The 23,570-nt window shown below is 43.7% G+C and overlaps 2 protein-coding genes across 5 annotated transcripts in view; one reads left to right on the forward strand and one right to left on the reverse strand.

The window, feature by feature from the left end:
• The window catches only part of LOC147120766 (kinesin-associated protein 3-like), a 149,518-nt gene extending 135,617 nt beyond the window's left edge, over positions 1 to 13,901 (reverse strand). For 3 of the 4 annotated variants that reach the window (XM_085987002.1, XM_085987000.1, XM_085987003.1), the window contains exon 1: positions 13,763 to 13,901. In XM_085987002.1, the coding sequence (XP_085843128.1) occupies positions 13,763 to 13,794 (32 nt within the window). In that variant the 5' untranslated portion in view covers positions 13,795 to 13,901. Of the gene's footprint in view, positions 1 to 2,570; positions 2,603 to 13,762 lie in introns of those variants that run through there. The other variant, XM_085987001.1, reaches the window with a different exon arrangement.
• A 1,225-nt stretch (positions 13,902 to 15,126) lies between these two features.
• Positions 15,127 to 23,570, forward strand: part of LOC147120767 (N-terminal Xaa-Pro-Lys N-methyltransferase 2-like) — a 66,612-nt gene continuing 58,168 nt past the window's right edge. Inside the window, 2 exon segments of the mRNA XM_085987004.1 lie at positions 15,127 to 15,570; positions 15,572 to 15,614. Of these exon segments, the coding sequence (XP_085843130.1) occupies positions 15,373 to 15,570; positions 15,572 to 15,614 (241 nt within the window). The 5' untranslated portion in view covers positions 15,127 to 15,372.

The following is a 23,570-nucleotide window of genomic DNA, read 5'->3' on the forward strand; positions in this document are numbered from 1 at the left end:
TTGGGCCAGCCCATGTGATCCCAGGAACGCTTGAGAATCGCATGCGCCTTTACGCAGGCATACACCTGCAGACCCAGGAGCATGAGTCTTCCAAGGTACAGAGGCACCAGGTAGGTGCGGAGTTTACTTGCGGTTCGGAGGCATTCGCCTGTGGGAAGCCTCCGACCGCAATTTCCAGACCATTATTTTACTGGTGTTGGTTGACGAATAAATATTGGCCAGGACACCAAGAGAACTCCCCTGCTCTTCTCTGAATAGTGCCATAGGATCTTTTACATCCACCTTGAGGTGGCAAATGTGGCCTCAGTTTAATTTATTATCCAAGATGGCCCAGCATTCCTACACTACCGAATTGAAGTGTCAGCCTAGATTATGTGGTCAAGTCCCTGGAGTGGAGCATGAACCCATGACCTCGACCACTGAGCCAAGAATAACACCTGCGCACATTAAGGCGCAGCATGTCAGCACAAGAATAAAATAATCTTTTTTTTGTTACAGACTGGCTACCCTGTGTCAACAGTAAGGACAGTAGTCAAGTAGAGAGCAGGCGAGGTGCAAAATAAAGCTATCCCGCCCCAATCATGTGCTTTAGCCCCAACTTTAGAAAAGTATTCCTAACTCCACTACTGTGAAATTTTCCACTTAAGGCCACAAATTTGTTCATAACTGTGCAATGGATTGAGATTGAGATTGCCTCAAATTCAGTTCACTTAGGAGTCTTACAGCTTATAGATCAAAAGGTCTCAAAGATGTAAAAGTTAATGCAATGCCTCACCCAATTCCCAAACTCATGCAACTTAGGCTGCATCTACACTACAACTTTAACATCACTATGAAGCAGGTCTGGCATGGTTGGGGCCTGACTCTGGATTTACACTATAACATTAGTATTGGTGCAAAGCAAAACCGCTTCTAAGGATGGGACTGAGGCACAGTTAGGGCATCGTTAGGGCAAAGTACAGGGAACTGGACTCTGCTTTTGACTGCTATTCCTGACCTGGGAGTGCTGAATGCTGAAAGTGGATGCCTGAAATGGGAAGCATTCCATTTTCCCAGCATCAACATCCATCACCACTTAGTGCACGGTGTTGCCAGCAAACCACCACCACCCCCCCTCCCCACACCAGTGACTACACTTCAAAGAGTATTTCATCGTCTATAAAGTGCTTTGGGACGTCCTGAAGTCGTTAAAGGCACTATATAAATGCAAGTTATTTCTTTCTTACTAACTTCATTCCAAAAATAGGTTAAGAATTTTACCAAAAGCTGAATTTTGTCACCAGAATGTATTTTTACAATCCAGCAAGGATCAATTTGTAACGAAAGGGATGCTGGAATACAGTTTCTTCCCTCCCACCACCTGCTCCTCTCTCAGGCCTTTTCAAAATTGTACATTGCTATCCTTGAGAAGATATTTGGATGGCTGTAATTATTTCAGTAAGATATTTTTCCTGAACCCATGTTAGTTTTACTGCATTAATCTTTTCTCTAATGTTTTATTTTCTAAAATAAGCAGAGATAGGAAGCGTTTTTATTTATTTTTTAAACCCAGAAAAGTTCTACAGCTGTAATGTGCAGAGCAGTTTTGGGAAATTTCTCCAAAGACACCTCCAATAGTGGCATATTTGACAATTGTAATATGTCAGAATTAATCATTTTGTTGATTACATAGAAAGTATGTATATTCGACCCAACTGATCCTGATCCATGCCCGTGTTTATGCTCCACATTATGGCATTAATAAAACAACAAATTAATCTACTATATTAAAAGGAATGAGAAGTAAACCAAACTAGCTCAAGTACCTCTTGCAATTGCCCAATTACCAAATTTTTACATAGGAACTTCTACAGGACCAGAAAAGACAATAGACCATCTGGACCGTCCCAAAAATGAATAACTCCCAAACACTCACTCATAGAATCATAGAATAGTACAGCACAGAAGGAGGCCATTTGGCCCATCTGCACCAGCACTCACTCAATTATTTGTCTAATTCTGCTTTAAACTCAGAGTACTTCAGTCCTCAAATCATTGTAGGAAAACAGATAAACTAATCATAATGGTTTTGCACTGTGGAGAGAAAAACATTTTTTGCTGTGTATTTTAATATGCTTCCACAACAAAAGAAAAATACACACAGCATGGCTTTGAATGTAATCCAACATTGCTTTAGTCATATCTAATTTACAAAAGCAGTAATATAGAATAAACAGAAAATAGTGGTGTATTTGTAAGCACTCATGTATGTAGGAGAGGTTAATATTAACTGGAAATAGCTACTAGTTTGGAATGACAAAGTATTTTTCTGTTGTAATCTGGACTATAAATGGTAAGCCCCACCCTTAAAAGCTTGAGAACGAGGGTTTGTTACAAATACAGCACATATTTCCCCATGATGAAACACATTTATTTTAAAATACATCATCCCATTTTTTAGTTTGCTCCTTTATAAAAGATTGACAAAAATTCAACCTTCCCATCCTGCCTGTTATCTGCAGAAATGTATATTTAAATAAACAAACCTAGTGAAAATGTTTGCACGGCAAAGTGCCCTAAACAAAACATACCTCAAACTGCGCTCCATCGCATCTATCTATGACTATGTACTTAGCACACAATCAACATCCTGTCCTGAGCAAGCCCTGGGCTGAATGCCCAGTCATCGCTGCAGCATAATTTCTGCTGCAGATTTCTTATTGGATTAGAATTTGTTAACAAGCTGCACTCTGCAGTCCTTTGGTGAACTGATCTGCGAAAGGACCTAATGTGTGATAATGTCTCCACCTAAAGAGATTTTATTACACCCACCATAAATATACTTTTATTATGTAAAATATTAACTTTTTCCTGTCTCCTTTTAGATTCTGCATCTTTTATCATTCATCTGTTATATGTATTTTGTTAGTCTTATCAACTGTATGGGGGAAATCACTGTAGCATCACCCTGCGTGCTATAAAATTGGTTAACATTTAAAAACACACAAGGTCAGAGATCAATCACTGGAGTGCATGTAATCTCCCAATGTTTTGGGGATTCAGCCACAAAACATTTATTATTCAGTATCTTAGGGTCCTTCCCAAAAATTAAACATGTCAGCATGGAATCAGCATAAACTAGTCATTATAAATGAACAGCTTGGAATGTGTCCTGTCCTACGAGGAATCTGGAGATACATTCATTGAATCATACTGCTGGATCAGCAATACAAGGTTTCTGACAGGGGTCAAAATACTGAATTATGAAAACTATACTTAGGATTTCCCAGAGTTAAACTCTGGTTTGTGTATTTTCCCCCCACACACTCATCCTTATTTTCTTTTTCAGAAGCACACGTTTACAAAGCTTAAGAATGGCTGCAAATCAATTGAAAATGTTCTACTGACTATGGCAAAATTACCATGGAAAGCAATGGGCTAAAACTTCCATCCCACAAATAAGCAGGTCAAAACTCTCAGTAACTTGTAGCCTTCCCCTGAAAAAAATCACTATCAGCACTACAAGGTACATGGCATGATTGGACTTGCCCAACCAACTTCATTGGCTATTTGAGGCTATGCTTCAGAAAATGATGCTACTTGCCAATTCTGATTTTTCAGTATAGAAAAAAACTGTAAACACAAAGAAAGAAAACATTCAACACAACTATACATATATCCAATATTAAAATACAGTAGAGAATTGTCATATTTATCCCCCAAGTAAAAACACAAATAGGTGGTACGGCAGAGTTTAAATCCCATAACCAGGTGGTTGGTATCTCTGCAGCAGGTTTCCAAATTGAAACTGAAATGTCACAGGGCTTTAGAAATGGCTACTGGATCTTCCCAATGGCCTCCGGCATCTTTCAAATTGTAGAAGTTCATAAGTATTCCATCAAAACATCCACAATTTCAAGCTATGTGACAACTAAGAATGAATGGATACATAGAAACATAGAAGATAGGAGCAGGAGTAGGCCATTCGGCCCTTCGAGCCTGCTCCGCCATTCAACGAGATCATGGCTGATCATCCAAACCCTAGCACCCTGTCCCTACACCGACAGCCATCCCACCCAAGCCCTATCCCCGTAACCCCGCGTATTTAATCCCCCCTAACACTAAGGGCCAATTTTTATCATGGCCAATCAACCTAACCCGCACAATTTTGGACTGCAACAGCAGAAAACTGACATCACATTCCCTACTCATCAGTGTTCAATATTTATAGAAATGCCCTAGAAGGGATTTGGGGTTAATTTCTATTATGATGTTTCTATGAATTAAATTCAAGATAGAAGGAGTTAACTTTCAGTAACACACGAGTTGTTCAGCCTGTGGATTAAATACACTAGCTGGGGCATGAAGTGTGTTTCTCGCATACCATATCCGTTTGAGACAATAGAGATCATTAGCACATTCCAGAGAGGTTTGCACAAACTACGTTTCATTCACTGGCAACAGCAGGAGGCCTAGTCAAATGGGAGGTTTCTGATCCAAGGATGCCGCTTGACTGGCAACCTGATGATCCAATCCTCGACAAAGTTGGCTGAGGGAAGAGTGAGAGGCCAAGTCTGCAATAAGTTTCAAAAAAGTCAGAAAGGAGATCACTCTCTATCTAAGTGAATGCCAGTCAGTGAGAGCGAGTGACGGCAAGCCCATATCAAGGCCAAAGTTGCATAATTCATTATTTTTGATGTTAACAGCACTGTGGGAGTACCTTCACCACACGGACTGCAGCGGTTCAAGGCGGCAGCTCACCACCACCTTCTCAAGGGCAACTAGGGATGGACAATAAATGCTGGCCTTGCCAGCGACGCCCACATCCCATATACTAATAAAAAAAAATGGTGCAATAGAAAATAGGTAAACCATGCTGTGAAAAGAACATTCTGTTCAGTCAAGTATTTCATATAAAATAAACCAACTTGTCAGTTTACAATTGACTTCATCTCACTATACAGCTCATTAGTCTGATTTACGGATGAAAGGAGACATGCACGAGGCATGTGCGAGATCAATGTATCCAGTACGCAGTGAAGGGTCTTACTGTTGCGGTTCCAGGTCACACCATCATATAACTGGATAACAGGCGCTAAAGGTATACTCCTGACCGTTGGTGATATGAGATCTACTTACAGAGGCTACCAGCAACATTAAACCTGAAAGAATATCTAGTGCAGGCCTAAAATTAGTAACAGTCAACGTAAAGTCAAGTATACATCAATTGAACTGAAATCATAACATGAACAAGTAAATAAAAAGGGATATCTGATGGAATGCAAAATCTACTTTGTTGAATTCTGACCATTTTACCTTCCTTTCCAGTTGACATGTCTTAAAGCAGAACCAGATAAGTGAGGTAGAGAACATCTCCCCGTACACACATGAAGATCAGGTCCCAGAGAAGGTAAGAGCCCATGGGATCCAGCCTTAGCGCGTTGGATCCTAAACTGGCTGAGTGGCAGGAGGCAGAGGGTGATGGTCGAAGGTTGCTTTTGTGACTGGAAGCCTGTGTCCAGTGGGGTACCTCAGGGATCGGTGCTGGGTCCCTTGTTGTTTGTGATCTACATAAATGATTTGGATGAGAATATAAAAGGTATGATCAGTAAATTCGCAGATGACACGAAAATTGGTGGGGTGGTAAATTGCGAGGAGGAAAGCCTCAGGCTACAGGACGATATAAACGGGTTGGTCAGATGGGCGGAAAAGTGGCAAATGGAATTTAACCCTGAAAAGTGCGAGGTGATGCATTTTGGACGGACAAATAAGGCAAGGGAATACACAATGAGTGGTAGGACCCTAGGAAGTACAGAGGATCAGAGGGACCTTGGTATACATGTACATAGATCCCTGAAGGCAGCGGAACAAGTAGATAAGGTGGTTAAAAAGGCATATGGGATACTTGCCTTCATTAGCCGAGGCATAGAATATAAGAGCAGGGAGGTTATGATGGAGCTGTACAAAACGCTGGTGAGGCCACAGCTGGAGTACTGTGTGCAGTTCTGGTCGCCTCACTATAGGAAGGATGTGATTGCTTTGGAGAGGGTGCAGAGAAGATTCACCAGGATGTTACCTGGGATGGAGCGCCTCAGCTATGAAGAGAGGCTGGACAGGCTGGGGTTGTTTTCCTTGGAGCAAAGAAGGCTGAGGGGGGACCTGATTGAGGTGTACAAAATGATGAGGGGGGTAGATAAAGAGGAACTTTTCCCCTTAGTAGGGGGGTCAATAACAAGGGGGCATAGATTCAGGGTAAGGGGCAGGAGATTTAGAGGGGATTTGAGGAGGAACTTTTTCACCCAGAGGGTGGTTGGAATGTGGAACTCAATGCCTGAAAGGGTGGTAGAGGCAGGAACCCTCACAACATTCAAGAAGCATTTGGATGAGCACTTGAAATGCCATTGCATACAAGGCTATGGACCAAATGCTGGAAAATGGGATTAGACTGGACAGGGATGGATGGGCGGCGCAGACACGATGGGCCGAAGGGCCTCTTTCTGTGCTGTAAAACTCTATGACTCTATGACATAAGGATCAACTTACATACATTTTCTGTAGGACTTTGAATGTAGAAAAAAAAGCACTACACTTCACAACATCCTTTGAATTGCCAAATACAAGATAAATCATTGATCATTTCCTTTAAACTATTGTAGATATTGCACAAAATCATCTTCATTTTTAATTGACAAAAAGTATCCCAGTCACAAATATTAACCAGTAGCAAGAAATCAAATTTTCAAGCAAATTCTCCCTTGAATTAATCATTGTTATTCTGCTTTGCATACAACAGAATATTTAATTTTTGTCATAAATTAAACTGCTATCTTCTCAGATCAAAATCAGTCCTTAATAAAAAAATAATTCTGCATATGAACTTAGCTATAACTGGTTTATTTTCTGAAATAACACCAGAAAAAGCTGGAAAAACTCAGCAGGCCAGGCAACATCCGTGGAGAGAGAAACAGAGTTAACGTTTCAGGTCGAAACCCTTCTTCAGAACTGGTTTATTTTCTAATACTTTTCCCAGGGCATGTGCAATTTAACCCCTACCTGGAAAGCATTACATATTCAATCTGCAGGAAACTTTTCTTGGAATGTATTATAGGAAAATAGCAAGGAGCACATTTTTAAGACAGCTACAGAAGGTTAGGATAAAAAATACCTTGAACACTACATCAGCATGAACCATAAGTTCAATTATCTCCTTGAAACACACACCTAAGCACGTTTTAATCTAGAAAAAACTTGGATGCAGCTGAGCACAAAGTCCTCAAATTTCTCAATTATCATGGATAAAAATGTCGGAGTACTAAGTGGCTCCAACTTTGAAAATATTGCGCCTAGTGATTCAAACTACAGCATTATCAACTTCTACTTAAATCTTAGAGTGGAAACATCACATCTGGTATATAAAACATTGTTAACATTATGTTATTAGGGCATTTAAAGTTACTTTTGATGTGTTACTGCAGGGAAAACATGTCCATGCACTTCATGAATACGGGCTCAAATTCATAGCTTGTCTGCCATAACTCTCCTTGCACTTATATTCCTGCTTAGAAGTCAGTCAGGAAATAAGCCAATGTAACTTACATTTTTTACAGCACAATTTTGCCAATACATTATTTTGCTTACAAATCTGGCAAGGCAGCTCTCAAGAACAGTTTATTACAAAGTGACTTTGGCCACGCTGTAAATGTGAAGGAATTGTTTTTATTAAAATACATTTCAGAACCAGTTTATTACTTTATATCCCAATGGTATGGCAATTATTTCTAACCACTAATCCTCAATTTCCAGAATCTCAAACACAGCTTTAAGAAATCGTAACTAGGTTTTCCTCTTTCTTAAATTACTATATATTTTGGCGCATTCTATTCCAGTTATTTATTTCTAAATATATCTCTACTGGTATTGGGGACAACAAGGTAGGTAAAGGCGAGTTAGGAAAATATCATAGGAGGCAAGGAGAAGGGACACAGATGCTCAAATAATTGGAAACAGCAGGAGAAAAGAATTCAGAGACCAGAAATGATTAAAAGGGCATCTGGGAAAAGATTTTGCCAACAGTAACAATGGAAGACATGGAAATGGAAAGAACAAAGGCAATACGTGAAGATAATCCAGACAGGAACCAAGGTATCAAAGGAATTGACTGGACATGTCAGTAACAACAGATATTTTTTGTGGGGGATGGGTGAAGGGCAGCCAATGCATCTGAAATTTTAGGAAAACAAAACAATAAACTAATTCCATATTCTCAGGCAGGCTCCAAGTAAAAATAGTATCACTTAACAATCTGAAGACTAATTTAGAGGTGTGTGCCATGTCTTGTTTTTTGTTGCTAAAAAAGCTAATTTAAACATAAATAGCTTTGGCAATGCTCGTTTCAGTGTCATATGAATCATTGATGGGTGCTGGGACAGAAAAACATTGTCACTCTTGTACACCAGACCATCAACACTTAGTAAAGCGAAACAGCTACTCTGCAGCGTGAATACTCAGCCATGTGCAAACATGAATCGCCACTGAAAAAGGCATAAAGCAATGAGCAAGGAAAATAAAGAGAACAAAGAGTACTGGTCTTTCTTTCTAAAATACAGTGCAGCTATTAGACCAATATTCACCGACTGACATTACCTACATGTGGTTTATCAATTCTAAATCCTGCAACAGGAAAGCATATCCTAGTTCTTGAAAGAGTTAACTACTATTACAACCCTCCCCTAGTTTGGTCAAATATACGCCTCCCCCGATCAGGTGATCCACAGACAGCATGAATTAGAAATAACAACAGAAAATGCTGGAAAAACTCAGCAGGTCAGGCAACATCCGTGGAGAGAAATTTGAGTTGACGTTTCGGGTCGAACCCTTCTTCAAAACTGGAAAGAAAAGAAACTAGATTGAAGGCAGGGCTGTGATCGGACAAAAGAATAAAAGAAACAAAAGAAGTAAAAGAGATTAGAAGCTAGACGAGATGGTAATAGGCTGAGATTAGGTGTAAAGTGTACTGGCAGGGCAAGAGATGAATTAGAACTTGTTTGGGGGAGGGGTGAGGTGAGGGACAGGGGAAAGGGTGGTAAAGACAGTGTAGTCATCTTACTGCCTTTCCCATCACACACAGCTCTTACCATTAACCCATCCTCTTACCAAACTATTATTCCCAACTAACTAAACCAAGGGCTTTAACCAAAAATCATACAACCTAGTCCTCCTCTCCAATCTGCTCCATTGCACAGATTATGCCCTACAGATTATTTTAATTTCTTTCACGCATGAATAATCCTGTCCCAATGCTAAAAGCACCTCCATGCAGATTTTAAGTGCTAGAACAGTTCCAAACAAATTCTAATTTATAGCCATAAAGAAAAATCATTCTGGACTTCAATGTCAAGCCACAAGGGAGTAAAAAGTCTGAGCAGATCATGTACATGAACCTAAAAACATCAGGTTGTACTAGATGGTCTGAGCAACTTTTGATCATTGTGCTTCATTTCGGTTCTTATACAAGGGGCATGTCCAGAGAAATAAAATAAGGATCAGGTTCAAAGAATGTTGAAACATCAAGCTGCCAACCCCATCCACACTTTGCTCGTGGCTTGGTGTGGGAGGTGGAAAGAAGAAGAAATATCTGTACAGAAGCAGAAACCTCACCAGTTATTCCCCCATCTTACACAATTAAATCCAAGTCCTGTTACTGTGTTAAATAAAGAAAAACAATTGCGATGTCAACTCCTTCAAAGACTGGAGCTATTCCTTACTCTGCTATCAAAGAAGCCTAATCCAAACACCTCTGGGTGCCCATGTTCCTCTCCCAACACAGAGATTAGGAACTCAGTGTGTGATGAATTGAATGGGCAATCCCAGGTCTTGTACTTCAACACCATGCTGCTCTGCCTATTACAAGAAACATTAAAAGAAAATAAATTTCATGCATCAAGGTCAGGACCAGAACATTCCACTCAATTATCCAGTTACTTTCCATCTGTTACACCTGGTCCTTGGTGACCTGCTGCAGGCCTTCTCTACCCCGCGTTTAGCTTCTTATTTATTCCCAAAGCAGTCTTTCATTTGAATTCCGAGGATTATGTCCTAATGTTTAAAGTTCAAGTAACTGTTTCTGACAAGTCAAAAATGAGCTTAATTCAAGAGTCTTACTTGCCAAACAGCAAATACCTTGAACATCTGTCCAGCACTAACACGACCAAGGAGCACAGGAGAGAGTTTAGTCTTCTTTGTCATTGTGTAATATATCTCTAATGCACAATATCCAGAACTACCATCATGGAAATGTTATGAGTGGAATTTATACAATTAAAAACAAAGAGACCTGTTAAAAATCTATCCAGAGATATGGAGTAATGCTTACTCTGCAGAGTGAACTACATTAGAATCAATTATTACATTTTAAATCAGAATGAACTCTCACTCTACGTAAATGTGACAAGTCTGAAATCTATCAAACAGGAACAGCAGCAGCAATTTGCATTCATATCACGCCTCAAAGAATAGAAAACATCCCACGGCACTTTAGAGGTTAGGTGGAAGTGGCGGGGGAGGGGGAAGATAAAATATAGATAGTGAATGGATCCCAACTCATGGAAGGAGAGATTAGAGAGGGTGATCAAAAGCTTGGTTGAAAAGATGGGCTTTTAAAGGTGAAGAGTGAAGAGGCAGAGGATATTCTGGAGGGAGGTTCATCCACCAGAGGGGGCAGATTGGGCCTTGATTTAACGTTTCATCTGAAAGATGGCGTCTTTGACAGTGTAGAACTCCCTCAGTGCTGCATTGAAGTGCCAACCTAGATTATGTGCTCAAGTCACAGAAACCCCACAGTGCAGATAGAGGCCATTTCGGCCCATCGAGCCTGCACCGACACATATCCCACCCGATCCCCGTAACCCCTACATCAACACATATCCCACCCTATCCCCGTAACCCCACGTATTTAATCCCCCAAAGTATGGCTTGAACCCACAAACTTCTGACTCAGGCGAGTGTGCTACCATTGAAACAACAATGACAAATGAAAAATGTTCTCAATCAGTATTGCTCCTTCCCTACATTAACATTGTAACTGACTTCTACTACAATGAGGCACAGAGTCATTTGTGGTCAGCAAAATAAAACAATCACTGAGACATTAGTGATATAGTTCAATTCTTCAATTGGCTTCACAGTAGCCTGCGGTCACATTAAGTTAACATATATTTGGGTTTATATGGCACCTTATTACATCAGAACATTGCAAAGCACTTCACATACAAGGAATTACATTTGAAGTTCAGTGATTGTTGTTATGTAGCCAAAGTTAAAAGGAAGAAAGGTGAGTGTGGATTAATATTTTCTGTTAAACAAACTAAAAAAAAAGCTCTTGCATGGAAGGAGACATTTAAACTGGAAGTAAGCAAGCCAGAAGATGCTCATGTTTCCTAACACTAGCTCCCACACAAGGTGTTCCAGACACACGAGCCATCTTCACGATAAAATCAACGATAAAATGCTGGATCTCCATAACAATCAAAATATGCTAACAAAAATTAAGATATCACAGAATGATGTGTTATCTTAAGTTATCTTTTTTGATTATGCCCAAGACTTCACTAGGTTTTGTTGCACACAGCGATCAACAGGAGTAGTGAGTCAGTATCATGGTTTGATTGCATTAGCATACTTCAGTGCAATTTTTGTTTAAAAGCAACAGTAAAGTTATAGTTTAAATGTGGAGTCAGGGCCTGAGCTGACTCCAGAAAAGCAGAGAGACTTTCTGGAAGAGGTAATCTCACACCACTTTGGTTTGCACTTCCTGGAGTGTAAATCCAATGTAATGTCAAACTATAAAAAAAAAAGCCCAGGGGACCCCTGGACAACTTTTATATGTCCCTTCAATTCATTTTGATGTTTGGACAATGGGGATACTCAAAACACACTATTTTAAGATTCCTCTTTTAAGACGCTCCTTTAAATATACTTCTTTGACCGAGCTTTGAGTCATCTGTCCTGATGTCTCCTTCTTTGGTTCTGTCGCTGTTTGTCCGATTGCGATCCTGTGAAGCACCTTGTGACATTTTACTACGTTAAAGGTGCTATATAAATGCAAGTTGTTGTTTTTAGACATCTAACATTTTGCTTTATTTTTCAAAGGAGCTCTGCACACCTGGACAGAACTGTCTCCTAGGCAATAGAATTTGTCAGCCAGAGAGTAAATGGGGTTCTGCCTGGTTGAAATCCAATCTGCAGCTTGCAGGCCAGCGACTGCAATCTAAATGCATCTGCTTTCTCACTGGATTTGGTTTGGCCCCAGCTCTCTCTTACCATCAGTTAATTTTTCCCATAGCTTTTTCTTTGAACTGGCATGTCTTAATTATGAACCTCAATGTCTGTTCACATTGCCTGGTGCCTGGACATGTCTCCAATATGATCTCCTAACCTATTCTAATTTCTTAATGTTCTTCACTCATGAGTATTGGAATATCTGCTGCTACTTTGTCTGACATAACGTAAACCTATCATTTGCTGTTGTAGATATTGAATTGTATATACAGTATTTGGTTAACAAATTTGTAGTTTGCTCTTGTTTGTTTTCCAACCTGCTATTGTTTTGTTTTGGATTTCTGTAGGTAAAGTTTAAAACAAATTAAAACATATATATATATGCACGGTGGCATAGTGGTTAGCACTGTTGCCTCACAGCGCCAGGGACCCGGGTTCGAATCCGGCCTCGGGTGACTGTCTGTGTGGAGTTTGCACATTCTCCCCGTGTTTGCATGGGTTTCCTCCGGGTGCTCCGGTTTCCTCCCACAGTCCAAAGATGTGCGGGTTAAGTTGATTGGCTATGATAAAAATTGACCCTTAGTGTTAGGGGGATTAAATACCTGGGGTTACGGGGATAGGGTGGGATAAGTGTCGGTGCAGGCTCGATGGGCTGAAATGGCCTCTATCTGCACTGTGGGGTTTCTGTGATTTTCTGTGATATACAAACAGGTAGGATATATTTTATTTCAATCAAGCAGATGGAATACTTTGTACAGAAAGTACTCCCCATCCTGGATCAGTTCACAAGATGCGTTTCCCCATTTTTCCCCAAGATCACAATAAACAATATCAAACTTAATGTGAACTCCCAAATGCCACACATCTTGCCACGAATTCCCGACCTCAACCAATTTGCCAGCTAGTACCTGGTAGCAGCCTGATGACAACCAGCATTGGCTCTTCTTATGGCTCAACAAGCTTATCCAGTGAGTAGCCCCAATCATCACAGCCATCCATAGTGGCATTAAGGGCACTGTAACTGACCTCAACGAACGAGATGGAGGAGGACATCAGCCAGTGTTGCTGATCAGCAACCCATGCTGAAAGTGCCAACATCAAGGGCAGGATCAGTTTAGCTGTGAGGCTCCCCATTTATTAAAGAACCTACCAATATTCACCATCAAGGCCGACTTAAGAATAACGCCACTAAATGTATCCAAGAGCACCTTGCACCAGAGAAACTGTGTCCCAGGATGGTGTCAGCATCTTCGGGGGATCGGGGGAACCGGGGGAGGGGGGGATTTGCAACCATCCGCACATTTACACAACATGGCTGCAAAACCCGCGCCGTAGATACCAGCCGTGAAAAGGGCAGTAACGGCCGGATTAAAAGGTGTCGCGGCCAGAAAGCCAAGTGCAGTCACGGCGGCTGCAGGCTCAGGGGCCCAGCCCGTTCCGTTGACAAGACAACCGGCACCGCCCGCTCGCAACAGCCAGTCGCTATTGCCACTGCTGCCGTACCAACCTCTTCAGATAGCGAGCATCCTCCGGCTGCATCGCCGCCGCCGCTCCAGCTCCGCCTGGAATCCGCTCCTTTGTTTGCTTATTCTCACCCAGCACCGCGGCCACCCTCACAGCATCTCCCCGGTTACCAGGGACAAGTGAAACGCCCACAATGCGCAGCGCCGGCTCGGAGGGCGGAGCCGCGGGGAGAGCAGAGGTGCGACTCCGCCGGCAGCGCCCCCAGTAGGCCAGGCACTGTAAACCCAGGTCAACAAGAATAGAAGAACTAGGAGCAGGAGTCGGCCATTTGGCCCCTTCGAGCCTGCTCCGCCATTCAATAAGATCATGGCTGATCCCTTACCTCATCTCCACTTTCCCCGCACCATCCCCATATCCCTTGATTCCCTTAGTATCCAAAAATGTCCTTAGTATCCCAAAAAATCCCTTAATATCCAAAAAAAATGGTCAATGTTGCAGTGCAAGATAAGCCAACAGCGACAAAAACAACTTGCATTTAGATAGCACCTCTCACATAGCAAAAACGTCCCAAGACATTTCACAGAGGTATAATCAGACAAAAGTGGATACCCAGCCAAAGAAGGAAATATTAAATAGGGTGACTAAAATCAACACTTGTTTTTACCCTTGCCTCAGCCTGTCTGCTGCCTAAACCCTCATCCATGACTTTGTCAGCTCCAGACTCAACTATTCCACTGTTCTTCTGGCCGGCCTCCCATCTTCCACCATCCATAAACTTCAGTTAATCGAAAACTTTGCTGCCTATATCATATCTCGCACCAAGGAACCACTCAACCATCACACCTTAGTTCACTGACCTGCATTCTCCTGGTCCCTCAACAACTCAAATTTTAAATTCTTATCCTCGTGTTCAAATCCCTCCATGGCCTCATCTATCCCCATCTCTGTAACGTTCTCCAGTTCTACAGCCATCCAGGAATTCTGCTTTCTTCCAACTCTGGTCTCTTGCATATCCCCCACTCTCTTTGCCCCACCATTGATCACGGTGCCTTCAAACGTCTAGGCCCTAAGCTCTGAAATTCAGTCCCTAAACCTCTCTGCCACTCCACCTCTCTCACCTCCTTTAAGACCCTCCTTAAAACCTGTCTTTTTGATCAAGCTTTTAGTCACACTTCCTAATATCCCCTTCTTTGGCTCAGTGACAATATTTGTCTGATTACGCTTTTGTGAAGCCTTTGAACTTCTTAATACATTAAAATATTATATAAATGCAAGTTGTTATTGCTGACGTAATGTGAAATAGTCTCCACACTTCAGCCAGCCACTGTTTACCGATTTTCCTGTTCAATCTCTGTAGGCGTTTGAACTGTATACGAGCAGCATTGCAACACTGCGTGTCATTTTCACATCCAATAAAGTTATTTTTAAGATCTTTTTACCCCAGGATTTAGTCTTTACAGAATGTGCTTGTATTGAATCAGTGTACGTAGAGCTGACAGTGCATAGATCTGGTGGGTGGGGAGAGTTGTAATTCAGACAGCGAGGCGCGTTTTCAGCACCTGCTTGTGGAACAGAGCTTGATCAGTTTCAGGGCCAGCGCCGAGTAGTTGGGAGCTGAGACCCCGGACAGTCGCACCGAAGGATCTGAATCACATGGAGAAACGGCCGATAGCTACCCAGGGGGAGAGAGAGAGAGAAAATCCGGTGACTTACGAACTCTCACAGAAAATGGCAGAACAGATGGAATGGAAAAAAGCCCACTACGCTTTTAAATCGCGGTGGGACAGAACCGACGATGATATGTGCCGCCACAGCATGTCTTTCTTCCTTCATAAAACCATCAGGAGTGACTTTTTTTTCGAGTTACCTCTTCCTCTTGGAGCGATTGCCTTTGGGTGAGTTGGAGAGACCGCTGCGCTCTGGCCTGCAGAGGATTAGGCGAGGCTGCGTGAGTGGGAATATCCCAGTGAATATTAGCAACAGCTGAATTTTAATATTAAACGTATCATGGGGCTAAACGTATTTCGGATTCCTGGAATGTATTGACCGAGTTTTATATCATTATATATTTGGTTGAAATGCCGTCCGACCGTACAAGAACGTTTTGCAAATTTAGAATTTATTAAAGAATATCCCGAATTATAACACCTCCCCCCCCCAAAAAAAATCGAATGTATTCAGAATAATGCCTGGACTAGGATTTCTTAATTACTTAGGATATCAGGTATTTTGAGAGAAGTGATTATTAACACAGTAAAACATTGTTAAAAAGGCTTTGTGTGTTGGTCATGATGTGATTAGGTAAGGCAACATTTAGTTAGGAGTGTGTATGAAGCGAATAACCCGCATTAGAAAAGTTTAATTTTTCTTCTGATAAAAAGGGTGGCATTGATTAAAAACCCATTAAAGGGTCATGTCTCCATGAAAAAGCAAGGTGGGGGAGGGAGAAAACTCAGACCAGCATGTCATTTTTGTGCAGATGACTGCACACCGGACGCGGTTGGTATTTATTTAAACACAGTTTATTATTCTATTATTATGTCACACGCTCGCAAACAAGCGAAAATAGTCTTCCAAAGGGTTAGATAAACCGCAGAACAAAGCTCGTGGCAACATCACCTGAACCCCTCAATATGTTACTGCCTCACTATGTTATTATTTATGTAAAGTACTTGGACCAGTTTTACCAAATTAGGTAGCGGGATTGAGTGCGACGTTTCGAGATGGCAGACCCTGCAGCCGCAGCAAGTGACGCAAACCATTGAACCATCTGGCTGGACTATAGCACTATTATACCATGTGAACCTCACTGCATTGATAGGTCATTTTCCTTCATTGCATATTATAGGGGATTAACATGCCTTCTATATATTATAGTTATTTCCCATTGTGGATTGTACAGTTACAGCCTTTTGTGAATACCAACGCAGCACTGTTTATATTTTTATGACACATGGCATGTAAAAAGACGTGCATTTATATAGCGCCTTTCACGACCACCAGACATCTCAAAGAGCTGTACAGCCAATGAAGTACTTTTGAAGCGGAGTCACTGTTGTAATGTGGGAAACGCAGCAGCCAATTTGTGCACAGCAAGCTCCCACAAACAGCAATGTGATAATGATCTGATAATCTGTTTTTGTTATGTTGGTTGAGGGATAAATATTGGCCAGGATACCAGGAATAGCTCCCTTGCTCTTCTTTGAAATAGTACCATGGGATCTTTTACATCTACTTGGTTTAACGTTCTCATCTGAAAGATGGCACCTCCAATAGTGCAGCACTCCCTCAGCACTGCACTGGAGTGTCAGCCTAGCTTTTTGTGCTCAAGTCCCTGGAGTAGGACTTGAACCCACAACCTCTGACTCAGAGGCAAGCATGCTACCCACTGAGCCACAGCTGTACTATATTTGCTGTTATAATACCAGGGATTAATGAAACCTTTTAAAATGTCCAAACCACAGTACATGTGATACTGAGAGAAACAAATTCGGAATGTAATTTTTAAAAATCACATTGTCGCAAGATGCAATAGAATGTATTATGCATCAAAATATCAATGAGCACGGTAGATAAAGTATAAGCTACAGTTGAACATTTTTTTAAAAACACTGAGCAAATTCGATGTTTGGTGATTAAAATCTTGATGTACATTATGTCCTTAGCTTTCTGGCGTCCTCAGGGCACACTGAATGCCCTTGTTTCAGTCATTATCTGAACTTGCTGTTCATATGCAGCATATATAATCGGAGATGCATTGGAGGGAGCTAAGGACTGTGGTTTCTGTAAACATTCATAACAATCTCTGTTGAATTACAACTTTTTCCATTGCCTGCCAATGTTTATGCATGAGGATAGCTTTTTAACAAACACAGATGAGGGACCAAGGCTCAACAGGAACGGTAGCATAGTGGTTATGTTACTGGACAAGTAATCCAGAGGCCTGGACTAATGATCCAGAGACATAAGTTCTAATCCCACAATAGCAGCTGGGGAATTTAAATTCAGTTAATTAAATAAATCTGGAATAAAAAGCTAGTATCAGTAATGGTGACCATGAAATTATCGGATTGTTGTGAAAACCCATCTAGTTCACTAATGTCCTTTCGGGAAGGAAATCTGTCATGCTTAAATGGTCTGGCCTATATGTGACTCCAGACACACAGTTGACTCTTAACTGCCCTCTGAAATGGCCCAGCAAGCCACTCAGTTGTAAAAAAACCACTACGAAACAAAATAATATGAATAAAACCGGACGGACCACCCAGCATCAACCTCGGCACCGGCTACGGACACAACAATGGCACACCCAGCCCAGTCAACCCTGCAAAGTCCTCCTCACCAACATCTGGGGACTTGTGCCAAAATTGGGAGAGCTGTCCCACAGACTAGTCAAGCAAACAGCCTGACATAGTCATACTCACAGAATCATACCTTTCAGCCAATGTCCCAGACTCCTCCATCACTATCCCTGGGTATGTCCTGTCCCAGCAGCAGGACAGACCCACCTAGGGGTGGCGGCACAGTGGCATACAGTGGGAAGGAGTGGCACTGGGAGTCCTCAACATTGACACCGGACCCCATGAAGTCTCATGGCTTCAGGTCAAGCATGGGCAAGGAAACCTCCTGCTGATTACCACCTACCGCCCTCCCTCAGCTGATGTATCAGTACTCCTCCATGTTGAACACCACTTGGAAGAAGTACTGAGAGTAGCAAGGACACAGAATGTACTCTGGGTGGGGGACTTCAATGTCCATCACCAAGAGTGGCTCAGTAGCACCACCACTGACTGAGCTGGATGAGTCCTGAAGGACATAACTGCCAGTCTGGGCCTGAGACAGGTGGTGAGAGAACCAACACGAGGGAAAAACCTACTTGACCTCGTCCTCACCTATACACATCGCAGATGCATCTGTCCATGACAGTATTGGTAGCAGTGACCACTGCACAGTCATTGTGGAGATGAAGTCCAGTCTTCACACTGAGAACACCCTCCATCGTGTTGTGTGGCAGTACCACCGTGCTAAATGGGATAGATTCAGAACAGATCTAGCAGCTCAAAACTGGGCATCCATGAGGCGCTGTGGGCCATCAGCAGCAGCAGAATTGTATTCCACCACAATCTGTAACCTCGTGGCCCGGCATATCCCTCACTCTACCATTACCACCAAGCCAGGGGACCAACCCTGGTTCAATAAGGAGTGTACAACAGCACCAGGTGTACCTAAAAATGTGGTGCCAACCTGGGGAAGCTGCAACACAGGACTACATGCATGCTAAAAAGCAAAAGCATCATGCTATAGACAGAGCTAAGCGATCCCACAATCAATGGATCAGATCAAAGCTCTGCAGTCCTGCCACATCCAGTCGTGAATGGTGGTGGACCATTAAACAACTAATGGGAGGAGGCTCCATGAATATCCCCATCCTCAATGATAGTGGAGCCCAGCACATGAGTGCAAAAGACAAAGCTGAAGCGTTTGCAACCATCTTCAGCCAGAAGTTCCGAGTGGATGATCCATATCGGTCTCCTCTTGAGGTCCCCACCACCACAGAAGCCAGTCTTCGGCCAATTCGATTCACTCCACATGATATCAAGAAATGACTGAGCGCACTGGATACAGCAAAGGTTGTGGGCCCCGATAACATCCCGGCTGTCGTGCTGAAGACTTGTGCTGCAGAACTAGCCGTGCCTCTAGCCAAGCACAGCTATAACACTGGCATCTATCCGGCAGTGTGGAAAACCGTCCAGGTATGTCCTGTCCACAAAAAGCAGGAAAAATCCAATCCGGCCAATTACCGCCCCATCAGTCTACACTCAATCATCAGCAAAGTAATGGAAGGTGTCGTTGACAGTGCTATCAAGCAGCACTTACTCACCAATAACCTGCTCACTGATGCCCAGTTTGGGTTCCGCCAAGACCACTCGGCTCCCAACTTCATTACAGCCTTGGTTCAAACATGGACAAAAGTGCTGAATTCCAGAGGTGAGGTGAGAGTGACTGCCCTTGACATCAAGGCAGCATTTGACTGAGTGTGACATCAAGCAGCCTTAATAAAACTGAAGTCAATAGGAATCAGGGGGAAAACTCTCCACTGGCTGGAGTCATACCTAGCACAAAGGAAAATGGTTGTGGTGGTTGGAGGTCAATCATCACAGCCCCAGGACATCACTGCAGGAGTTCCTCAGGGCAGTGTCATAGGCCCAACCATCTTTAGCTGCTTCATCAATGACCTTCCCTCCATCATAAGGTCAGAAATGGGGATGTTCGCTGATGATTGCACAGTGTTCAGTGTCATTTGCAACTCCTCAGATAATGAAGCAGTCCATGCCCGCATGCAGCAAGACTTGGATGATATTCAGGCTTGGGCTGATAAGTGGCAGGTAACATTCGCGCCACTCAAGTGCCGGGCAATGACTATCTCCAACAAATGTAGGAAGTCACACAGCACCAGGTTATAGTCCAACAGCTTTATTTGAAATCACAAGCTTTCGGAGCGCTGCTCCTTCGTCAGGTGAAGTGAAGAGAAGTATACAGGCACAGCATATATAGTCAGAGAAAACTGCCAGATGATTACCGGTAATTTTTCTAACTGCCCTTTATCACACCTTGGCAGAGAGATAATCACAGCAATCAAAGGTGTGAATGGTGTCCAAACAGATCAGTCAGGAAAACATTACATCAAAGAACAATGAGGTGGGGTCACAAGGGGTCAAATGTTGCAGATGCTGGGGTCTGTATGAAAAAAAGAAAAAAAGAAAAAACTTTGCTGGAAATCACAGCAGGTCCGGCCGCATCTGTGCAGAGAGAACAAGCCAACGACGACTCGAGTCTGGATGACCCTACGTCAGGTGGGGTTACATGTAGTGTGACATGAACCCAAGATCCCGGTTGAGGCTGTCCTCATGAATGCCGAACTTGGCTATCAGTTTCTGCTCGACGATTTTGCATTGTCGTGTGTCTCGAAGGCCGCCTTGGAGAATGCTTACCCGAAGATCGGAGGCTGAATGTCCTTGACTGCTGAAGTGTTCCCCGACTGGGAGGGAACACTCCTGCCTGGCGATTGTTGTGCAGTGTCCGTTCATCCGTTGTCGCAGTGTCTGCATGGTCTCGCCGATGTACCATGCTCCGGGGCATCCTTTCCTGCAACATATGAGGTAGACAACGCTGGCCGAGTCACATGATTATGTACCATGTACCTGGTGGGTGATGTCCTCACGTGTGATGATGGTAACTGTGTTGATGATCTGGCATGTCTTGCAGAGGTTGCTGTGGCAGGGTTGTGTGGTGTCGTGGTCGCTGTTCTCCTGAAAGCTGGGTAATTTGCTGTGAACGATGGTCTGTTTGAGGTTAGGCGGCTGTTTGAAGGCGAGTAGTGGAGGCGTGGGGATGGCCTTAGCGAGGTGTTCGTCATCGTCGATGATATGTTGAAGGCTGTGGAGAACATGACGTAGTTTCTCCGCTCCGGGGAAGTACTGGACGACGAAGGGTACTCTGTTGGTTGTGTCCTGTGTTTGTCTTCTGAGGAGATCTATGCGATTTTTCGCTGTGGCCCGTCGGAACTGTCGATCGACAAGTCGAGCGTCATATCCTGTACTTACGAGGGCATCTTTCAGCGTCTGTAGGTGTCCATCGCATTCCTCCTCGTCTGAGCAGATCCTGTGTATTCGCAGGGCTTGTCCATAGGGGATGGCTTCTTTAACGTGGTTAGGATGGAAGCTGGAGAAGTGGAGCATCGTGAGGTTGTCCGTGGGCTTGCGGTAGAGTGAAGTGCTGAGGTGTCCGTCTTTGATGGAGATTCGTGTGTCCAAGAATGAAACCGATTCTGAGGAGTAGTACATGGTGAGTTTGATGGTGGGATGGAAGTTGTTGATGTCATCGTGTAGTCTTTTCAGTGATTCTTCGCCGTGGGTCCATAGGAAGAAAATGTCGTCGATGTATCTGGTGTATAGCGTTGGTTGGAGGTCCTGTGCAGTGAAGAAGTCTTGCTCGAACTTGTGCATGAAGATGTTGGCGTATTGGGGTGCGAATTTGGTCCCCATGGCTGTTCCGTGTGTTTGGGTAAAGAACTGGTTGCCGAAGGTGAAGACATTGTGGTCAAGGATGAAGCGGATGAGTTGTAGGATGGTGTCTGGTGATTGGCTGTTGTTGGTGTTGCGTACTGAGGCTGTCGCAGCGATGCCGTTATCGTGGGGGATACTGGTGTAGAGTGCTGAGACGTCCATCGTGGTGAGGAGTGTTCCTGGTTCAACTGGTCCGTGGGTGCTGAGTTTCTGTAAGAAGTCTGTTGTGTCGCGACAGAATTACCCAGCTTTCAGGAGAACAACGACCACGCCACCACACAACCCTGCCACGGCAACTTCTGCAAGACATGCCAGATCATCAACACAAATACCATCATCACACGTGAGGACACCACCCACCAGGTACATGGTACATAATCATGTGACTCGGCCAACGTTGTCTACCTCATACGTTGCAGGAATGGATGCCCCGGAGCATGGTACATCGGCGAGACCATGTAGACACTGCGACAACAGATGAACGGACACTGCACAACAATCGCCAGGCAGGAGTGTTCCCTCCCAGTTGGGGAATACTTCAGCAGTCAAGGACATTCAGCCTCCGATCTTCGGGTAAGCATTCTCCAAGGCGGCCTTCGAGACACACGACAACGCAAAATCGTCGAGCAGAAACTGATAGCCAAGTTCCACATTCATGAGGATGGCCTCAACCGGGATCTTGGGTTCATGTCACGCTACATGTAACCCCACCTGACGTAGGGTCATCCAGACTCGAGTCGTCGTTGGCTTGTTCTCTCTGCACAGATGCGGCCGGACCTGCTGTGATTTCCAGCAAAGTTTTTTGGGTTTTTTCTGTTTTTCATACAGACCCTAGCATCTGCAACATTTGACCCCTTGTGACCCCACCTCATTGTTCTTTGATGTAATGTTTTCCTGACTGACCTGTTTGGACACCATTCACACCTTTGAATGCTGTGATTATCTCTCTGCCGAGGTGTGATAAAGGGCAGTTAGAAAGATTACCGGTAATCATCTGGCAGTTTTCTCTGACTATATAGGGCAGCACGGTGGCATAGTGGTTAGCACTGTTGCCTCACAGCACCAGGGACCCGGGTTCGAATCCGGCCTCGGGTGACTGTCTGTGTGGAGTTTGCACATTCTCCCCGTGTTTGCGTCGGTTTCCTCCCACAGTCCAAAGATGTGCGAGTTAGGTTGATTGGCTATGATAAATTGACCCTTAGTGTTAGGGGGATTAAATACGTGGGGTTACGGGGATAGGGTGGGATATGTGTTGGTGTAGGGGTTATGGGGATCGGGTGGGATATGTGCCGGTGTAGGCTCGATGGGCCAAAATGGCCTCTATCTGCACTGTGGGGTTTCTGTGATTCTGTTGGAGCGAGAGAACGGGACAGTATGGAAAGCAGTCACTCTAGCTCTAAGGACCAAGGGCCTCCCTATCTCCCGCTGGCAGGAAGTCCTCTCGGATGTGCTCCATTCGATATGGTCGCTATTGTGTACGGCCACTAATACCACGCCTCATGAACGAATGTTTGTCTTTCCCCGGAAATCCACCTCAGGCGTATCCATGCCGTCATGGCTCTCCACCCCAGGTCCGGTACTCGTGCGAAGGCATGTGAGGGGCCACAAGACGGACCCTCTCGTGGAGCCAGTACACCTACTCCACGCCAACCCCCAATACGCATATGTCCGGCACGCCGACGGAAGGGAGGACACCGTGTCCATAAAAGACGTCGCCCCAGCCGGCATCGACAACAACCACGGCAATAGCGGCAACGACGATCACAGCAACTCTTACCCACCCAC

The sequence above is a fragment of the Somniosus microcephalus genome, chromosome 4 (genome assembly GCF_052327205.1).
Source record: "Somniosus microcephalus isolate GS21.2 chromosome 4, FLI_Smic_1.0, whole genome shotgun sequence".
Classification (NCBI taxonomy): domain Eukaryota; kingdom Metazoa; phylum Chordata; class Chondrichthyes; order Squaliformes; family Somniosidae; genus Somniosus; species Somniosus microcephalus.